The sequence below is a fragment of the Misgurnus anguillicaudatus genome, chromosome 12 (assembly GCF_027580225.2).
Source record: "Misgurnus anguillicaudatus chromosome 12, ASM2758022v2, whole genome shotgun sequence".
In the NCBI taxonomy this organism is placed as follows: domain Eukaryota; kingdom Metazoa; phylum Chordata; class Actinopteri; order Cypriniformes; family Cobitidae; genus Misgurnus; species Misgurnus anguillicaudatus.
The window spans coordinates 34,913,411-34,928,426 of NC_073348.2; the positions used below are offsets into that span (position 1 = coordinate 34,913,411).

The 15,016-nt window shown below is 38.9% G+C and overlaps 3 protein-coding genes across 5 annotated transcripts; 2 read left to right on the forward strand and 1 right to left on the reverse strand.

Moving 5' to 3' along the window:
• Positions 1–194: 194 nt before the first annotated feature.
• cry5 (cryptochrome circadian regulator 5) lies at positions 195–4,596 on the reverse strand. The gene is made up of 10 exons (XM_073874478.1): positions 4,447–4,596; positions 3,451–3,671; positions 2,816–3,144; positions 2,579–2,733; positions 1,845–1,985; positions 1,604–1,771; positions 1,391–1,531; positions 1,047–1,198; positions 690–910; positions 195–600 (listed from the first exon to the last, which is right to left on the reverse strand). The coding sequence occupies exons 2-10, from the start codon at positions 3,663–3,665 to the stop codon at positions 539–541; spliced, it is 1,584 nt and encodes a 527-aa protein (XP_073730579.1). The 5' UTR covers positions 3,666–3,671; positions 4,447–4,596; the 3' UTR covers positions 195–538.
• A 53-nt stretch (positions 4,597–4,649) lies between these two features.
• Positions 4,650–7,586, forward strand: dcps (decapping enzyme, scavenger). Its single transcript, XM_055207846.2, has 6 exons — positions 4,650–4,850; positions 4,992–5,142; positions 5,738–5,883; positions 6,051–6,164; positions 6,244–6,354; positions 7,141–7,586. The coding sequence occupies exons 1-6, from the start codon at positions 4,689–4,691 to the stop codon at positions 7,405–7,407; spliced, it is 951 nt and encodes a 316-aa protein (XP_055063821.2). The 5' UTR covers positions 4,650–4,688; the 3' UTR covers positions 7,408–7,586.
• A 3,174-nt stretch (positions 7,587–10,760) lies between these two features.
• On the forward strand, positions 10,761–14,693 carry kcnj1b (potassium inwardly rectifying channel subfamily J member 1b). 3 transcript variants are annotated; one of them, XM_055209350.2, is made up of 3 exons: positions 10,761–11,355; positions 13,197–13,479; positions 13,576–14,693. In XM_055209350.2, the coding sequence occupies exons 2-3, from the start codon at positions 13,224–13,226 to the stop codon at positions 14,361–14,363; spliced, it is 1,044 nt and encodes a 347-aa protein (XP_055065325.2). In that variant the 5' UTR covers positions 10,761–11,355; positions 13,197–13,223; the 3' UTR covers positions 14,364–14,693. The 3 variants fall into 3 exon arrangements, with proteins under 3 accessions (XP_055065325.2, XP_055065324.2, XP_055065323.2); XM_055209349.2 differs by having other exon boundaries at positions 13,217–14,693; XM_055209348.2 differs by having other exon boundaries at positions 10,762–11,355; positions 13,197–14,693.
• The last annotated feature ends 323 nt before the right edge of the window (positions 14,694–15,016 follow it).

A 15,016-nucleotide genomic window follows, 5' to 3' on the forward strand; every position in this document is an offset into this window, starting at 1 on the left:
CCTTGAATTTGAGGGTATAAGACCTGGAAAGTCCTTGAATTTGAAGTTAGCTTAGGTGTGGGAACCCTGGGGTTGCCGAAAGTGCAAAGCATTGGCTCCGACTAAATGTTTATTTTAAAGGGATCCAAACTATTCTCATTTCAGCTAAATTCTTTTTTTTTAAGACCATTTGCTCAATTATTTAGAAAAATATTGTAGTTTATTCAGTAAAAAAGTACTAAACCTGGTACATCAAGGTAAAAATACTTAAAAAAGCACCAAAACCTTCCCCAGAAAAACACCACTTTGAATGACTGACAGCTGTCAAAGTCCCAAATTGATTGATAGCAAATATTCATGCTATGCATTTAAACTGCACAATGCACATGTTTACAGCACTCAATAAGCTTTCATTTTAAAGGGATAGTTCACCCATAAATGAAAAAAAAAAGGAAGTCAATGGTGTTTGGTTATAAACACGGCTCAAAATATCTTCTTTCGTGTTCAGCAGAACAAAGACCCACAAATGCGTATAGTATCTGTTCAGTCAGTACTCTGTTCAGTTTTTTGCCTTCTTTGCAAACATGTTCTTGATGGATGCATTCGTTTTGCGCTTTATACCTGTACAGAAAGAACCCAAATCAAATCATCATATTTTAAGAAACTGAGGAAAGTTAAATATAATAAAAAAAGTAACACATTTATTTTACCTTTTGTCTCCGTTTTGTCATGGCCATCATCTGTAGAGCGCTTTGCATATGCTGATTTCATTCTCTGAATGTTCTTTTTATGTACGACCTCGTGCTCCACAATAGGACGAGGATAATCTTTTCCCACAATGCACCCTGCTCTTTCCTGAACGCTCCGAGGAGCTTTCCAGGGTTCGTATATGTACTCGGCTGGAAATTTTCTCAGCACCGGAAGGTATTTTCTGGATGACACACACATTTAAGACAGCATTATATATTTTACTAGACACTTCTATCCAAAGCTAACTATTAGTCACTCCACCTCCCGCCTTTTTTAAATAACCTGATACCAGAAAAGTATGTGAAACATAAAATTACTTGATGTAGTCTCCGTATTTGTCCGTTTTCTTTCCGAAGGCGACGGGAGAGTAAACCCTGAAGTACTGATGAAAAAATGTGCTGGCTGAGAGCCACTGCCAGTTTCCTGCGTTTAATGACCAATCGGCATCCAGCAGTAACTCCTCGAACACCTGCAAACACAACAGGTTACCAACTATATACGACTCTGATCTGGTAAAATTATGGTATGAAATATTAATCCACAAAAATATACATGCTGCAGTAATATCATAAAAACATGGTATTACAACCGTAAGACTTTTAGAAGTCGTGCACACTTTTCTATAAGCATTATTGTTTTTTTTTGTTTCTTTAGCACAAACCTTTTGGCCCTCCTCCCAACTTATCCACAAGTCTCCTCGAGTCAGGAAACAAGCGACTGCATGTCGAGCCAGATGATGGATCCATCCCTCCTGTCGTAACTGTGTCATTATGGCATCGATGAAAGGAAACCCTGTGCGAGCCTGAATGCACACACGTCCTTAAACATTGCTCTTTTTTATTATATTTAAATCACCTAACCTGATCATTTATACCTCTCTCCATGCTGTCAGGTGCTCAAGATTATCATCCCAGTCCACCTGCACACAGACAGAGTTGCCTTTCATCGTGTTAAAGTTTGGGATCCCGACAGCAGCGGTGTAGAAGAACTCCCTCCAGAGCAGCTGTCCATGCAGGGAGACCGGAGGTTGAGAGTGCTTCTTCTGCAAAACGTATCACATCTTTTACATCTGCTACGTGCAATGCATGAATAATTGTATGAGATGTTTGGCATACCCCTCTGTACACATCCGTAAGCTTCCACCAGAAGGTACGTGCAGATAGGCAGCCGAATCGGACGTAGGGACTCAGGACTGTGGTGCTGGGGGTTAATGCATTGGGGGATGTGTTTGGTTTTTCAAAGGTGCAAACCCAACCCTGCAATTTTAGGGATACAATTTGTACACGAGATGCAGCATAATGTATCAGATATCTTGATATTGTCATACTTTATTTAGTTATTGGAGTATATACTACTTTAGAATAGAGATTCTTAATAGTCTGCATACTTGTTGTGACTCATTGAATTTCATACCCATTGACTTCTGTAGTATTTGTTTATCCTATTATGGAAGTCAGTGGGTACTGTCAACTGTGTGGATAATATTATTTGTCAAAATATTTTTATTTGTGTTCAACAGAAACTCATACATGTGGACTGGATTTTCATTTTTGGATTAATTATCCCTTAAAGGAACAGCCGACTTTTTGGGACTTTAGCTTATTCACCGTATCCACAGATACCCTCAAATAAGTCCATACATAACTTTTTTATCTCTGTGCATGCCGTAACTCTGTCTGATGCACCCACTGCTAGCCTAGCTTAGCACAAAGACTGAAAGTAAATGGCTCCAGCTAGCATACTGCTCCGTATCCACAACACTGGGGATACAGTGAATAAGCTAAAGTCCCAGAAAGTCTGCGTGTTACTTTATAAATTCTAATTGACTAAGAAGTGTTATGGCAACTACCGTTCTTTCCATGTGCTCATCCAATCTGCGCAGAGATTCCTTTTCACCCCCTGGAAACAGATTTGGTCCTAAGGATGATGTGTCCAACCCAAGATCTTCAAGAGTTGGAATCCCAAACTCCTCCTCATGGTTCTTAGAAAGTGGAGTCGACGCATCTTTCACATTACAGATGAGAGAAATCAACAACAATTCAACCTTTATTTATCATCATAGTGTCCTTAAAGATGTTTGAGATACCTTTCATGTCCTGTTCGGTTGGAGCAGGAACAGGTTTTTTGGGAGGGCCGATGTTTTTGACCACAGTCTGGAAGCGAACGTAAGTCAAGGGAGGCTTTCCGTTGTTCTCGTCAATGATCCTGCGGTATTTTTTCCTGTCAATGTTGTAGAGGGTGTGAGAAATCTTCGGAATAACTTCCACGCCATGTTCCTCAGCCAACTTCATGACCTCTTTGTCTCTGCTCTGACTGTATGGTTCTGTATCCACTTCAAATGTCAAACGTGTGATCTTCCATTTCTCAAAGAGTTTAGGAAGGACCTCTGTAGGCGATCCTCTGATAACAAAGAGCCTTTGAATGTAACAATAGATGTTATATATTGATATTAACATAAACATCACTTCAAATTAAAAAGAAACCATAGCTGGGTGAGGAAAAACATACATTTATGCATTTGGTAAATGCTTTATGACTTGCAGTGCATCACTGGGAATCAAACCCACAACTTTTAAACTACTAATGCAAACCAACTGAGCTACAGGAACATTAAATAAGTATTTATGCTGGAGATGGAACCAATCTTAGTATGTACCACAGGTCATAAGTCACATGAATGTGTAAACCCCAGCTCAAACGATTTTTTGGGGGGTACATTACCTGGAGTTAAGTTTCTTCAGGCTGGAGTCGAGGTCTTCGAGCGCTTCGATCAGAAATCTCCAGCGGTTGATGCCGATTTTGGTGTTGTTGGGGAACCAGGGGTCCAGCAGGAACAGAGGGTAGATGTGTCTGCAGTCCTTCAGGGCAGCAATGAGAGCAGGGTTGTCATGGAGGCGAAGGCCCTTACGAAACCAGTGAATGCAGTTTTGGCTCATGTTGACCTTTGACATTAACAGACAGGAAATATAAAATACTTGAAAATATAGAAACATTTTACTTTACATTTACATGCAAAAAGTCTTTTACCCAAAGTGTAAAGTATACACAGTTAATATAAATTATAATTCATGATACAATAAACTAAAGTTTAGATTAAGCTAAATGTACTTTTAACAGATACAAACTTTTCTTGCATATTATTTTTGTTTTACTTAGATCAGTGGTTCCCAAACTTTTTCAGCGTGCGGCCCCCCTTGTGTACGGTGCATTCCTTCGCGGCCCCCAAAGAAAATTTGTGACGAAAAACTGTTCTAAAACTCAACATTTAAATAAAAACAAAAACAAATAAATTATACAAAAAAGTAGTGCTGTTGGTTAGTAGCCTTATTATTTTAGGTTTAATTACACAGAATTCATGATAAATTAAAATGTCATAAAACTGGGGCTCCCCTGGCACCATCTCGGGGCCCCCAGTTTGAAAACCACTGACTTAAATCATATTTTTTAAGTATTATTATTTGTTATTTTGTTCATTGATAGAGAAACACAAACGTTTACATCTTGAATGTTTTGCATAAAATAAAAACAAATAAAAATCGAAAGGAATTGTTAGATGCAAAGATTTGTATTAGTAAACAGTGCTTGTTTGTCTGCTCGCTCATCTAAACGTTTAAAACTTTTCGGTCACATTCTAGAATAGTCGTGATTTATAACTAAACACTTTATACTACACAGCTATTTCAATTAATCAATGCAATATAAACAAATAATACGTACGAGTTTTCTTGTTACGTGAGCTCCGTCTTGCGTTTTGTAACATCAAATTCACGAAGGTTACAAAAGATGTGTATTCTCAGCAACACGTGTGTCACGTCACCAGCCAATGAGCGTCTGTTTACACGCCCTCGCTCGCCTTGGCTAACCAATCAGGACGCACTCGATCACACATGCGCAGTGGTTTGTTTTAGTTCCGTGTGTGACGCAGTGATTTTTGATTGGCGGGGTTGGCTGTGTGAAAAATGGCGGATTGCGAGAACGGTACCGAAGCGAAAAGACTCAAAACACAAAGTGACAATGAGTGTGAAAGTGAACATTCGGCCGATAATCCTGTATCTGACTTAGAAATCACCCGAGTTTTGCGCGAATCCGCGCGGGAGAAGAATATTTTCATTCACGGAAAGGTGCGTGGATGAGAGAAATGATCGCGTGCATTATGCATAATGAATCAGAATACTGTTGGTTTAGTTTATCAGTCAGTGTGCATGTGTTATTTCATTGAGAACTGAATCAAGTAAACCTTAGTTTTGTTCATGTTTGCATAGGTGAAGCATCAGGATGCTGTCGTGATTTTGGAGAAGACCCCAATCGGACAGGACACTCTTAAAGAGTTACTGAAGAGCAGTGAACTCAAGCTGGAGATGAAGAATGACGTGTACAGCACATACCAGCTGCACGCACCTGCCCATCTAAACCGTATGATCACATGCATAACTGTTTACCAAACTATCTGCTCCTTACGAATACCATTATGAACCTGTTATAAATGCTAGTATAGTTAAACCGAGGGGCAACCTTCCGATCTCTTTGATGAAGCCAATACAGAAGTGATTTAAACTGCAATTCATCGACTGGCCGCTAGAGGCTGGCTCAAATAGGGAGTCAAGTCCCATAGACCCCCATGTTAAAATGGCCAACTTTACAGCAGAAAATAAATGTTTACAGCCTGGTACAAAAAGTGTTTTTGGTCTATAGCTATATGTTTGCGATAGGCGGTGATGCACGGCTAAGATGGCGACGGCAGGCACCGCCTACTTTTGGCTTTAAAAAAGCTCTTCCCAAACCTCATAGATACTACGTCCATTTTTTACAAAATTTAACCAAACCCCATTCACTTCCATAGTATTCTTTTTCCTAAAATGGAAGTGAATGGGGCTCTTGATGAGGTTTGGAGGTTTTAATGCAAATTAACCTTCATATGTCATATGTATTGTGTGCAGTTGTACAAGAATTGAGATGCATCAGTCTGGCTTTTTTGTCTCTTTTGTACATTTTTCATGGTTCATAACAGAAATCAAGACGACTGTGGTGTGCCCTGCGACAGAGAAGCATGTTAAGAAATATTTGCATCAGGAGAGTTTTCTGGTTGAAGAATCAGGGGAGGATTATCGAAACATCACCCTGCCATACATCAGCAACCAGAGCTTTAGTGTGCAGGTGAGACTTTACCTTCTGAATTTCAGTGTGTTTTAAGTGCATTGTATTAATATTAGTACAGTATATAATATTTGACATAACATTAAAACAATATAATCAAATAAATTAGATTTTTATCTGTGCCGTCTTTGTTTAGTGGTAACCCCAAGGTCTCATTTTGATTTCAGTGGGTGTACAACATCTTAGAGAAGAAAGCAGAGGCGGATCGGATTATTTATGAAGATCCAGATCCTGATACTGGTTTTGTCTTATTGCCAGATTTTAAGTGGGACCAAAAGCAGGTGATTTTAAAGAATGTATGGTGAATCATGTTTGATGATTAATAAAAGGCCTGTAGTTACTGTTTTCTCATCGCTTCAGCTAGAAAACTTGTATCTGATTGCCATCGTCCACCGGAGGGACATTAAAAGTTTGAGGGATCTTACATCAGAGCACTTGTCATTACTCCGAAACATCCGCAGCAAAGGAGAGGTGAGGTCACTAGATTACACTGTACTGGTTTTACCTTTAAGTCGACATATAATGAAAATCTGACTTTTTCCATGTTTAAGTGCTATAATTGGGTCCCCAGTGCTTCTATCAACCTAGAAAATGTGAAAAAGATCAACCCAGTAACTTAGTTTTGGGAAACCATTCTCTGCAAGCATGTGTAAAAATAGGTAATTGGAATTTGGCTCCCCCTGTGATGTCAGAAGGGGATTAGACCGCCCCTTAATCCAACCACGACACTGCCATTTAGTGCGTAAATCAGCTCATTTGCATTAAAAGGACACCCAAAATGGCACATTTTTGCTCACACCTACAAAGTGGCAATTTTAACATGTTATATAATAAATTATATGTGGGGTATTTTGAGCTACAGCTTCACATGTGTACTCTGGAGACACTAAAGATTTATTTTACATCTTAAAAACGTTTTGTAAAATGTACACTTTAATAATAGGGAATACGTTTGCAATGATTTTGTTGTCCAGCAGGTGTCACTGTTGCTTTGAATGTTCAAATGAAGGGGTGCTGTATTCTTGCTTCTCCATTGTGCTTACTTGCATTTTAAAATCATGTAAACAAATAACTTAACACACCAGTCTAGACTGTGGTGTGGTGCTTTTCGTATAATATAGCTGTGGCCAAAAATGTAACGATACGAAATGTAAAACCATAAAACCAGACAATGTGGGTTTATTCCTAAGTATGTTTCAGAAGTGTAGCATTGCTCCGTGAATCCAATTCAAATTCTGATCTCATCTGTTTTCATAGGACACCATTCAGAAGCGGTATGGTGTCCCCGTGAGCAAACTGCGTGTGTATCTGCACTATCAACCCTCGTACTATCACCTCCACATTCACTTCACCTCACTGGACTATGAAGCTCCAGGCTGTGGGGTGGAACGGGCTCACCTGCTTTCCGACGTCATCCAGAACTTGCAGGCAGATTCTGGTTACTATCACGACCGCATTATGACTTTCCCTCTGCGTGCTGATGATGGTCTGCTCCTTAAGTTCAAAGAGGCTGGAAAGCTCTGAAGATCTGTGAAGGCCTAACCTGTGTCTTGTTGGTTACTGTTTTGGCTCAGTGACACTGCTAACCAGATTAGAAAAACCTCACACTGTCTGATTGAAGAAATTAGATTTTCCTAAAGTCTTAAACCTTGTTTTGAGTTTGTAAAGTGTTTTATAACAAAATAATAAAAATTTAATTGTGATTGTTTGCATTTTTATTAAAGTATAGATTTTTATTGCAGTCCGGTGCTGTGGTTGGACCAGTGAGGCAGAAAGAGTGTTGTGATGCTTTGCACCTGTTTTTGTTGCTGTTTAAAATGTGTCCCCAGCTTCATTGTTCTTCTTTATTTATTTATTCCAGCATCTATGGCAGGGTTCCCACGGGTCCTTGAAATCCTTGAACGTTTGTGAATCTGGGGGGAAAATTCAAGGCCCTGGGAAGTTTTTAAAAAAATATGCATGGATACAGGTCATTGAAAGAGCTTGAATCTATTTTATTCAAGTTTTCTGGAAAAAATTCATATTATTCCCTGTGTAGTGTAGGATAATATAAAAATTCTAGACTTTTTAAAGGTGCAGTGTGTACTTTTTAGAAGTATCTCTTGACAGAAATGCAAAATAATATACAAAACTATATCATCAGAGGTGTATGAAGACCTTTTTATAATGAACTTTTATGTTTTATTACCTTAAAATGAGACTTTATCTACATACACAGAGGGTCCCCTTACATGGAAGTCGCCATTTTGTGCCACCATGTTTGTACAGAAGCCCTTAACGGACAAACTTTTTTACTAAGTTGTGTCCAACGATGACATGATTTTCCGGTTGCAGCTACTGTAGCTTCTCTATGCGTCTCAAAACAAGGGGTGAGCAGTGGACTGAGCCGTTGGTTGCAATTCACATCCTCACCACTAGATGTCGCTAAAATTTACACACTGCACCTTTAAGCACACGTGCTAAACTTTTCGCTTAAAATGCTTATATCTTCTGTATGCCAATGTTGATTCATACCAAAATGCTTTTTTGCATAGTTGGGTTTGACACATGAAAACATCTCAGGTTACGTATGCAACTGTTGTTCCCTGAGAAGGGAATGAGACGCTGCGTCTCCCTTGCCATACTTCCTGCATCCCTGTAATGCCATCTTTGGCGATATTTCAGATAGCGATATACTTCCTGGCTCCCGCATCACCCTGTCTTTGTCATTAAGCCTCACCATTGATTGAATTTGATATACACATTCAGACGCACTTACCCCTGCAGGCGTCCCCAAAGTGTCACCACAATGACACAGCGCGAGTTCCCTCGAAAGGGAACTGTAACAATGTATCTTAAAAGGTAACACGATGTAACCTTGCTCTTACTTGAAATGTGCACCCACATTTAGTCGTTGAATTTTAAGGTATTGGACCTGGAAAGACCTTGAAAGTTTCTTGAATTTGAAGTTAACTAAGGTGTGGGAACCCTGTATCTAATATGATCAATATACTTAACAATCCCTTAATACCCATTTGATTTAGACATATTCCTAAGCACAGAAAAACATTTTTGGCATTTTACTTATTTGCATATTCATTTATTCAGTTCAGTAAAAAAAATGTGATGTGCTTTGAGGCAAGAAGTTCACAGATTGTGAGAGTTCATAGCCAGGTAAACCAAATATATCACCAAATAGCATTGCAATGCTGAACATTAGGACCTTATAGTTGTGTAAAAGTGAAAGAAAAGCATCTACATGCTTATTTTAGTGGAGCTAAATTGCAGATTTTCATGCTGTGGTTTACATCTGTCTTTGTTTCTGTGTGAAAATTTGTGTTAAAGCAAAACTGGGGCAAGTTTAATTAAGAGATCACCTGTGAATGACAGAACATCAGGCAGCAGTGATTTTACATCCCTGTTGATTTTTTTCTTCATATAAAAGCAAAACAACTAACAAATTTAATAGTATTCTTTAAAGACACAACAAAAACTGAAACTAGAATATCAGATTGTTTTTACTGCAGTTTTCTCTTTCATGTCTGTTTGTTGTTTCATTTACCTTCCTATCATAAATACATGCTCATCTAATTCCATCTTATTAGCATCTGCGGCTGGGTGATATATTGAGTTTTGGTAATATATGAGTGTTTATCCCAGCGGCATATGTATAGAGACAATACGGTCTATATGGGTATGGCCTGATTTGACCCTCCTTTGCTACGGAAACTCTGTACCCTAAGGTCAAACGTAAGCTTACCAACCAGCTCGCAATAAAGTGCAATAAATGTTTACATGCAAGTCAAAACCTTATTTAAGATGTCGCAAACACCTTTTCCAGCAAACAATAGCTGTCATTTTACCATCTAGGTTAACCACAGACCAGGTGTAGTCTGTCGAGAGTAAACCACCTCTAGCCAAAACAAACTTGAATTTGGTATTGGTGTAATTTTGCCGAACTTACTCGGGAGATGTATGATATTACATCATTTAAAGGTGCAGTGTGTACATTTTAGCGGCATCTAGTGGTAAGGTTGTGAATTGCAACCAACGTTTCAGTCCACTGCTCACCCCTCGCTTTTAAAAAACATAGAGAGGCTACGGTAGCCGCCACTGGACAAACATGTAATCGTCGGAGACAACTTAGTAGAAAATGTTGTTTGTTAAGGGCTTCTGTAGAATCATGGTGGCCCGAAATGGTGACTTCCATGTATGTCGAAAAATCGTCTCATTCTAAGGTAATAAACACATAACGGTTCATTATGAAAGGTCTTTATACACCCCTGATAATATAGTTTTGTATATTATTTTGCATTTCTGTCTAAAAATTACACACTGAACCTTTAAGCAAAGTCAGCAGTGATTACAAGGTGTTATATCAGTTGTATAGTTTCATTTATTTTATTTTTGGGCTAGACGTCTATTAAATTTACATAGACAGTCCAAATGTTTCCTTGTTTTAGCCTAGAAGTGTTTGGATGGCTATTAGATGTCTTTTAAATGCAAAATTGCTTACAGAGATGAGAGTTAAAGTGCATCTAAAGCCTTACAAACTCTTCAAGTGGACCACAAAATCAACATGAGCCAAAGTTTTTACGGAAGATTGCCAGCCAGCCACAGTGTGCGACTTGTCGAAATTAATTACAATTTCTGTTTATATCTGAAATCATGTGATAAAGGAAGATAAAGTTGAACCTTTTTGAGGTTTGTTTTACCGCATGCATTTCTAAAAAAGTCGATGTGGTTTTAAACTTGGGTCAAACATGGACAAAGCTATAAGGAATTGGTTAAAACGAATAATTTTATTTTACTAAATTTAATTTTAATCAACAAGTTGGGTTTGACCCAATCATGTGTTTTAGAGTGTGTGATATTTGTCTTGCTACATTTTTACCATCTCTTTTATTGACCTCCATCTGAGGAACAGTATTAAATCTGGACTCACTGCAGTTCAGTTTGAGTTACATGATTTAAGTAACGCATGCAAAAGGTCAAAAATAAATGTAGAAGTGGAAAGAATGTACAATAACTTGCACTTTTCACATCCTTTGAAATGCAAATGCATAGTTGAGGGGTGTCGGGGGGACAAGGGGCATGTGATTCAACCATGTTGTTCTCACCAAAGCTTTTGCGTTCCCATGGTTACAACCAGCAAGGTGCTCCTCAGACAAAGTTTTTCTCTTTTCAGATGGGGGTTCTCTGATGGCAGCTGAGGGTCTGTGGAGTTTTCTGGAAGACCCGTGTTTGACTTCTCAGTACATTCAAGAGCTATTGCCTTGTGGTTTGCATGGAAAGGATGATGTGCGAGAACTTTAGGAAGCATTTTCTAAGCCGTCTGTTGCTTTCTAGGGTGTAAACTGTGGCATGCGCCTGGGATTAAAACATTTCAATGAGGATTTTAGGTGCACCCTGATGCCTGCATGTTTAGAAGAAATACTTCATGGCCTGAACTTTAATCGGCACTGAAGTTGTTTGGAGGCTTTCAGTTTGCAGGTATGGAAAGTAAAACTTTATTCTCATTTATAGGAAGAAAGCAAGCATTGGTTGTTTATTTGTGTGGTTTGCTCTGTTTAAAGAAGGATCATTATAAGATTTCTCAGTAGCAGTGAATTCAATGCATTTATCATTCGTTACCTCGAGGGGTTTGAATTTGTAAGCAGCATCGAATGTTAATGTGCTTTTCCTACTAAAGTATTAGACAAATTATTCTTACCCGAAACATTAAAGCGTTTTAAAATTACTTGTATCAAATGTGTGATCATGATCCTAGTAAATTATTATATTACACTGTAAAAAAATCAGAAGAAATTGCTGCTGGGTTGCCGGTAATTTACCGTAGATTGTAGATTTAAGTTTATGTTTTTAACTGGCAACATTTTGTTCTAAGTTAAATGAACATTTAACATTTATAAGTCTTTGTCTTTATAGCGTAAAAAAACAGCATCAAGCAAAACATTATGAGAAACAAAATCTGAAGCAAAAAACAGAAAAAGGTTTAAGATGATTTCTGGTTCCCAGAATGCTTTGCGTGAGGCTGTTATTGTATAGTTTTATTCTGTAAAGATAAAGACTTGTAAATATTTAAAATTTATTTAACTTTGAACAAACTCTTGCCAGTAAATAACATAAATTTAAATCTAGGGTAAATTACTGGCAACCCAGCTGCTATAACATTGTAATTTCTACGGAATTTTTTTACAGTGTAGGTTATTTTTTTAGTTATATAAGTGATATTATAAATTGTTTCACAGTTTATCAAAATTTTTATAAAAGTTTTTCATCTGAATGTTTTTTTTATTATTATTTAAATGTGTGCTTAGCTTTGAAGAAGGGCTGTAATCTAAATACGATGCTTACTATTTTACCGAGCCCCTAAGGTGACATTGGAGTAAAAAAAATCTAAAGTTTAGTTTCATGTGCTAACGCGAAACCTTCAAGTGCAGAAAGTTTTTTTTAAGTTTATTTTCACGTGCTCAGGTGAAACTATTGTGTGCGCATGTGAAAGCGAAAAGTTTCACGTTCGCACGCGAAAGTTTCACGTTCGCACGCGAAAGTTTCACGTTCGCACGCGAAAGTTTCACGTTCGCACGCGAAAGTTTGACGTCCGCACGCGATAGTTTGACGTCCGCACGCGATAGTTTGACGTCCGCACGCGATAGTTTGACGTCCGCACGCGATAGTTTGACGTCCGCACGCGATAGTTTGACGTCCGCACGCGATAGTTTCACGTCCGCACGCGATAGTTTCACGTCCGCACGCGATAGTTTCACGTCCGCACGCGATAGTTTCACGTCCGCACGCGATAGTTTCACGTCCGCACGCGATAGTTTCACGTCCGCACGCGATAGTTTCACGTCCGCACGCGATAGTTTCACGTCCGCACGCGATAGTTTCACGTCCGCACACGAAACTAAATGCGGTACTTTCACGTTCGCACGCGATAGTTTCACGTTTGCACGCGAAACTAAATGCGGTACTTTCACGTGCGCACGCGAAACTAAACTTTATTTCATTTTTGCTCCCTGTCCCCTCAGGGGCTCCGTACTATTACACTGTCAAAATGGTCAAAAAATGATCCCTATAGCTGTCACAGGGGGTGTACCCTTTCAAAAAGTACACATTTGCCCCTAAATAGTTCATATTAGTACCTCAGAGGTTCATATTAGTACTAAAGAGTCCATATTAGTACATTAAAGCACGTATCTGCACCTACATGGTACATATTAGGACCTTTTAAAGGGTACTGCTGCCCTGGTGACAGCTTGGGACCATTTTTTGTATTAATGAATAACTATATTATTTATATGTATTTAACTATTTCTAACATGCAACAGATTTTCTTCTCTTCTGCAAGCTGAAAGATGTTCCAGTTTATACAGAAAAAGATTCACAATCACCTCATGGAGCGTAAAATCAGCAGAACCCGTCTGGTTACTAAGGACGGCCATTGCAACATAAAATTTGGGACCACTGAATATCACAACCATTTTGCTTTCCTCATGGACTTCTGGACTACATTCGTTGAAATCCGCTGGTGTTTTGTCATCGTTTTATTCGTCGCCGCCTTCACCGGAAGCTGGTTCGTTTTTGGCTTGCTCTGGTATTCGCTCGCAAAAAGTAATGGAGACTTAATTCAAAATCCATCAGAACCTTACCATATGAAATGCATTGAGAACATTAACAGTCTTACTACTGCCTTCCTGTATTCTCTAGAGACCCAGACAACTATCGGTTATGGAGGTCGCGCTCTCACGGGTCACTGCCCGGGCACGGTCGCCCTGTTAATCATCCAGTCCCTAATGGGTGCTATAATAAACTGCTTTATGTGTGGACTCATACTCGCAAAGATCTCCCTCCCAAAACGAAGAGCGAAAACAGTCACCTTCAGTGAAACGGCAGTGGTCAGTTTGTGGAACGGAAATCTGTGCCTTCAGATTCGAGTGGCCAACCTGCGAAAGACCCTTCTTATCGGCAGCCAGATTTATGGAAAGCTCTTGCGGACCACCATCACTCCAGAGGGCGACACCATTATACTGGACCAGGTGAATGTTGACTTTTCGGTGGATGCCGGGAAGGACAATCTCTTCTTTGTCTGTCCAATTACGCTGTACCATGTGATCGACAAGTCCAGCCCATTTTCAGAGATGTGTGCTGATGTTCTTCAAAAGCAGGACTTTGAGCTGGTGGTCTTCTTGGAGGGTACGGCTGAATCCACCAGCTTGTCCTGCCAGGCGAGGACTTCTTACCTGCCCCAGGAGATCCAGTGGGGTTACGGCTTCCTGCCCGTCATTTCTCGCACCAAAGCTGGAAAATATCGCGTCGACCTGTCCAATTTTTGCAAAACAGAGCCGGTGGTTACGCCACAGTGCGCTTGCTGTTTCCAAAATAAACATAATATGGAACTCATCCTCCACCAACACACATGTGAAGGCATTGATAATTTGGGATTTGATGTTATTGATCTTCAAGATAGCGTTAATATAAATGAGAAAGGTGACTGAGGATTTGACTAACTGTTTAGATTTACAAATGTTAACACTATACGTCATGCAGTGTCATGTATTGTTCTGATCTGTGGAGGGTAGAAGTCACAATAGGTTTTGTAACATGTATGTAACAGAGCTGTGACCAATAACTTTAATCTCGGTTTTAAATATAATATTTATATAATTTGATCCGTGTTGTTTCCTGAGATGTCTGACAATATATCATCCAAAAAAGTCTAAAAATTGGGACCCTTTAAAAAGGTCCTAATATGTACAAAGCTGTACTTTTTTGGAAGGGTACCACCCCAGTGACAGCCATTGACTCATAAAGCATAGAGAAGAATACTTGAATTTTGTTTTTCATTGTGTTTCATTAATGTCTTACTCTTAGCAGAACAGTTTTAGAAACACAATTAACGTGAGTACTTTAAGTGCTCGTTGATGGCAGCATGCTGAGTGTTCATTGGAGGATTAAAACATAAACCAAATTCATTTAGACTGAAGCGTAATAGTAGCACGCAGACCCCTTTTTAATTTAATTTTAACAAAATTATGCATATGATAACATTTGTGTTACAGGTGTCTTAAAAAGTTTTAAGGAATGTCATACTAATTATATTTTTAAAATGTCACTGTGAAGATTAAAAGGATTGACCCATATAAGAACT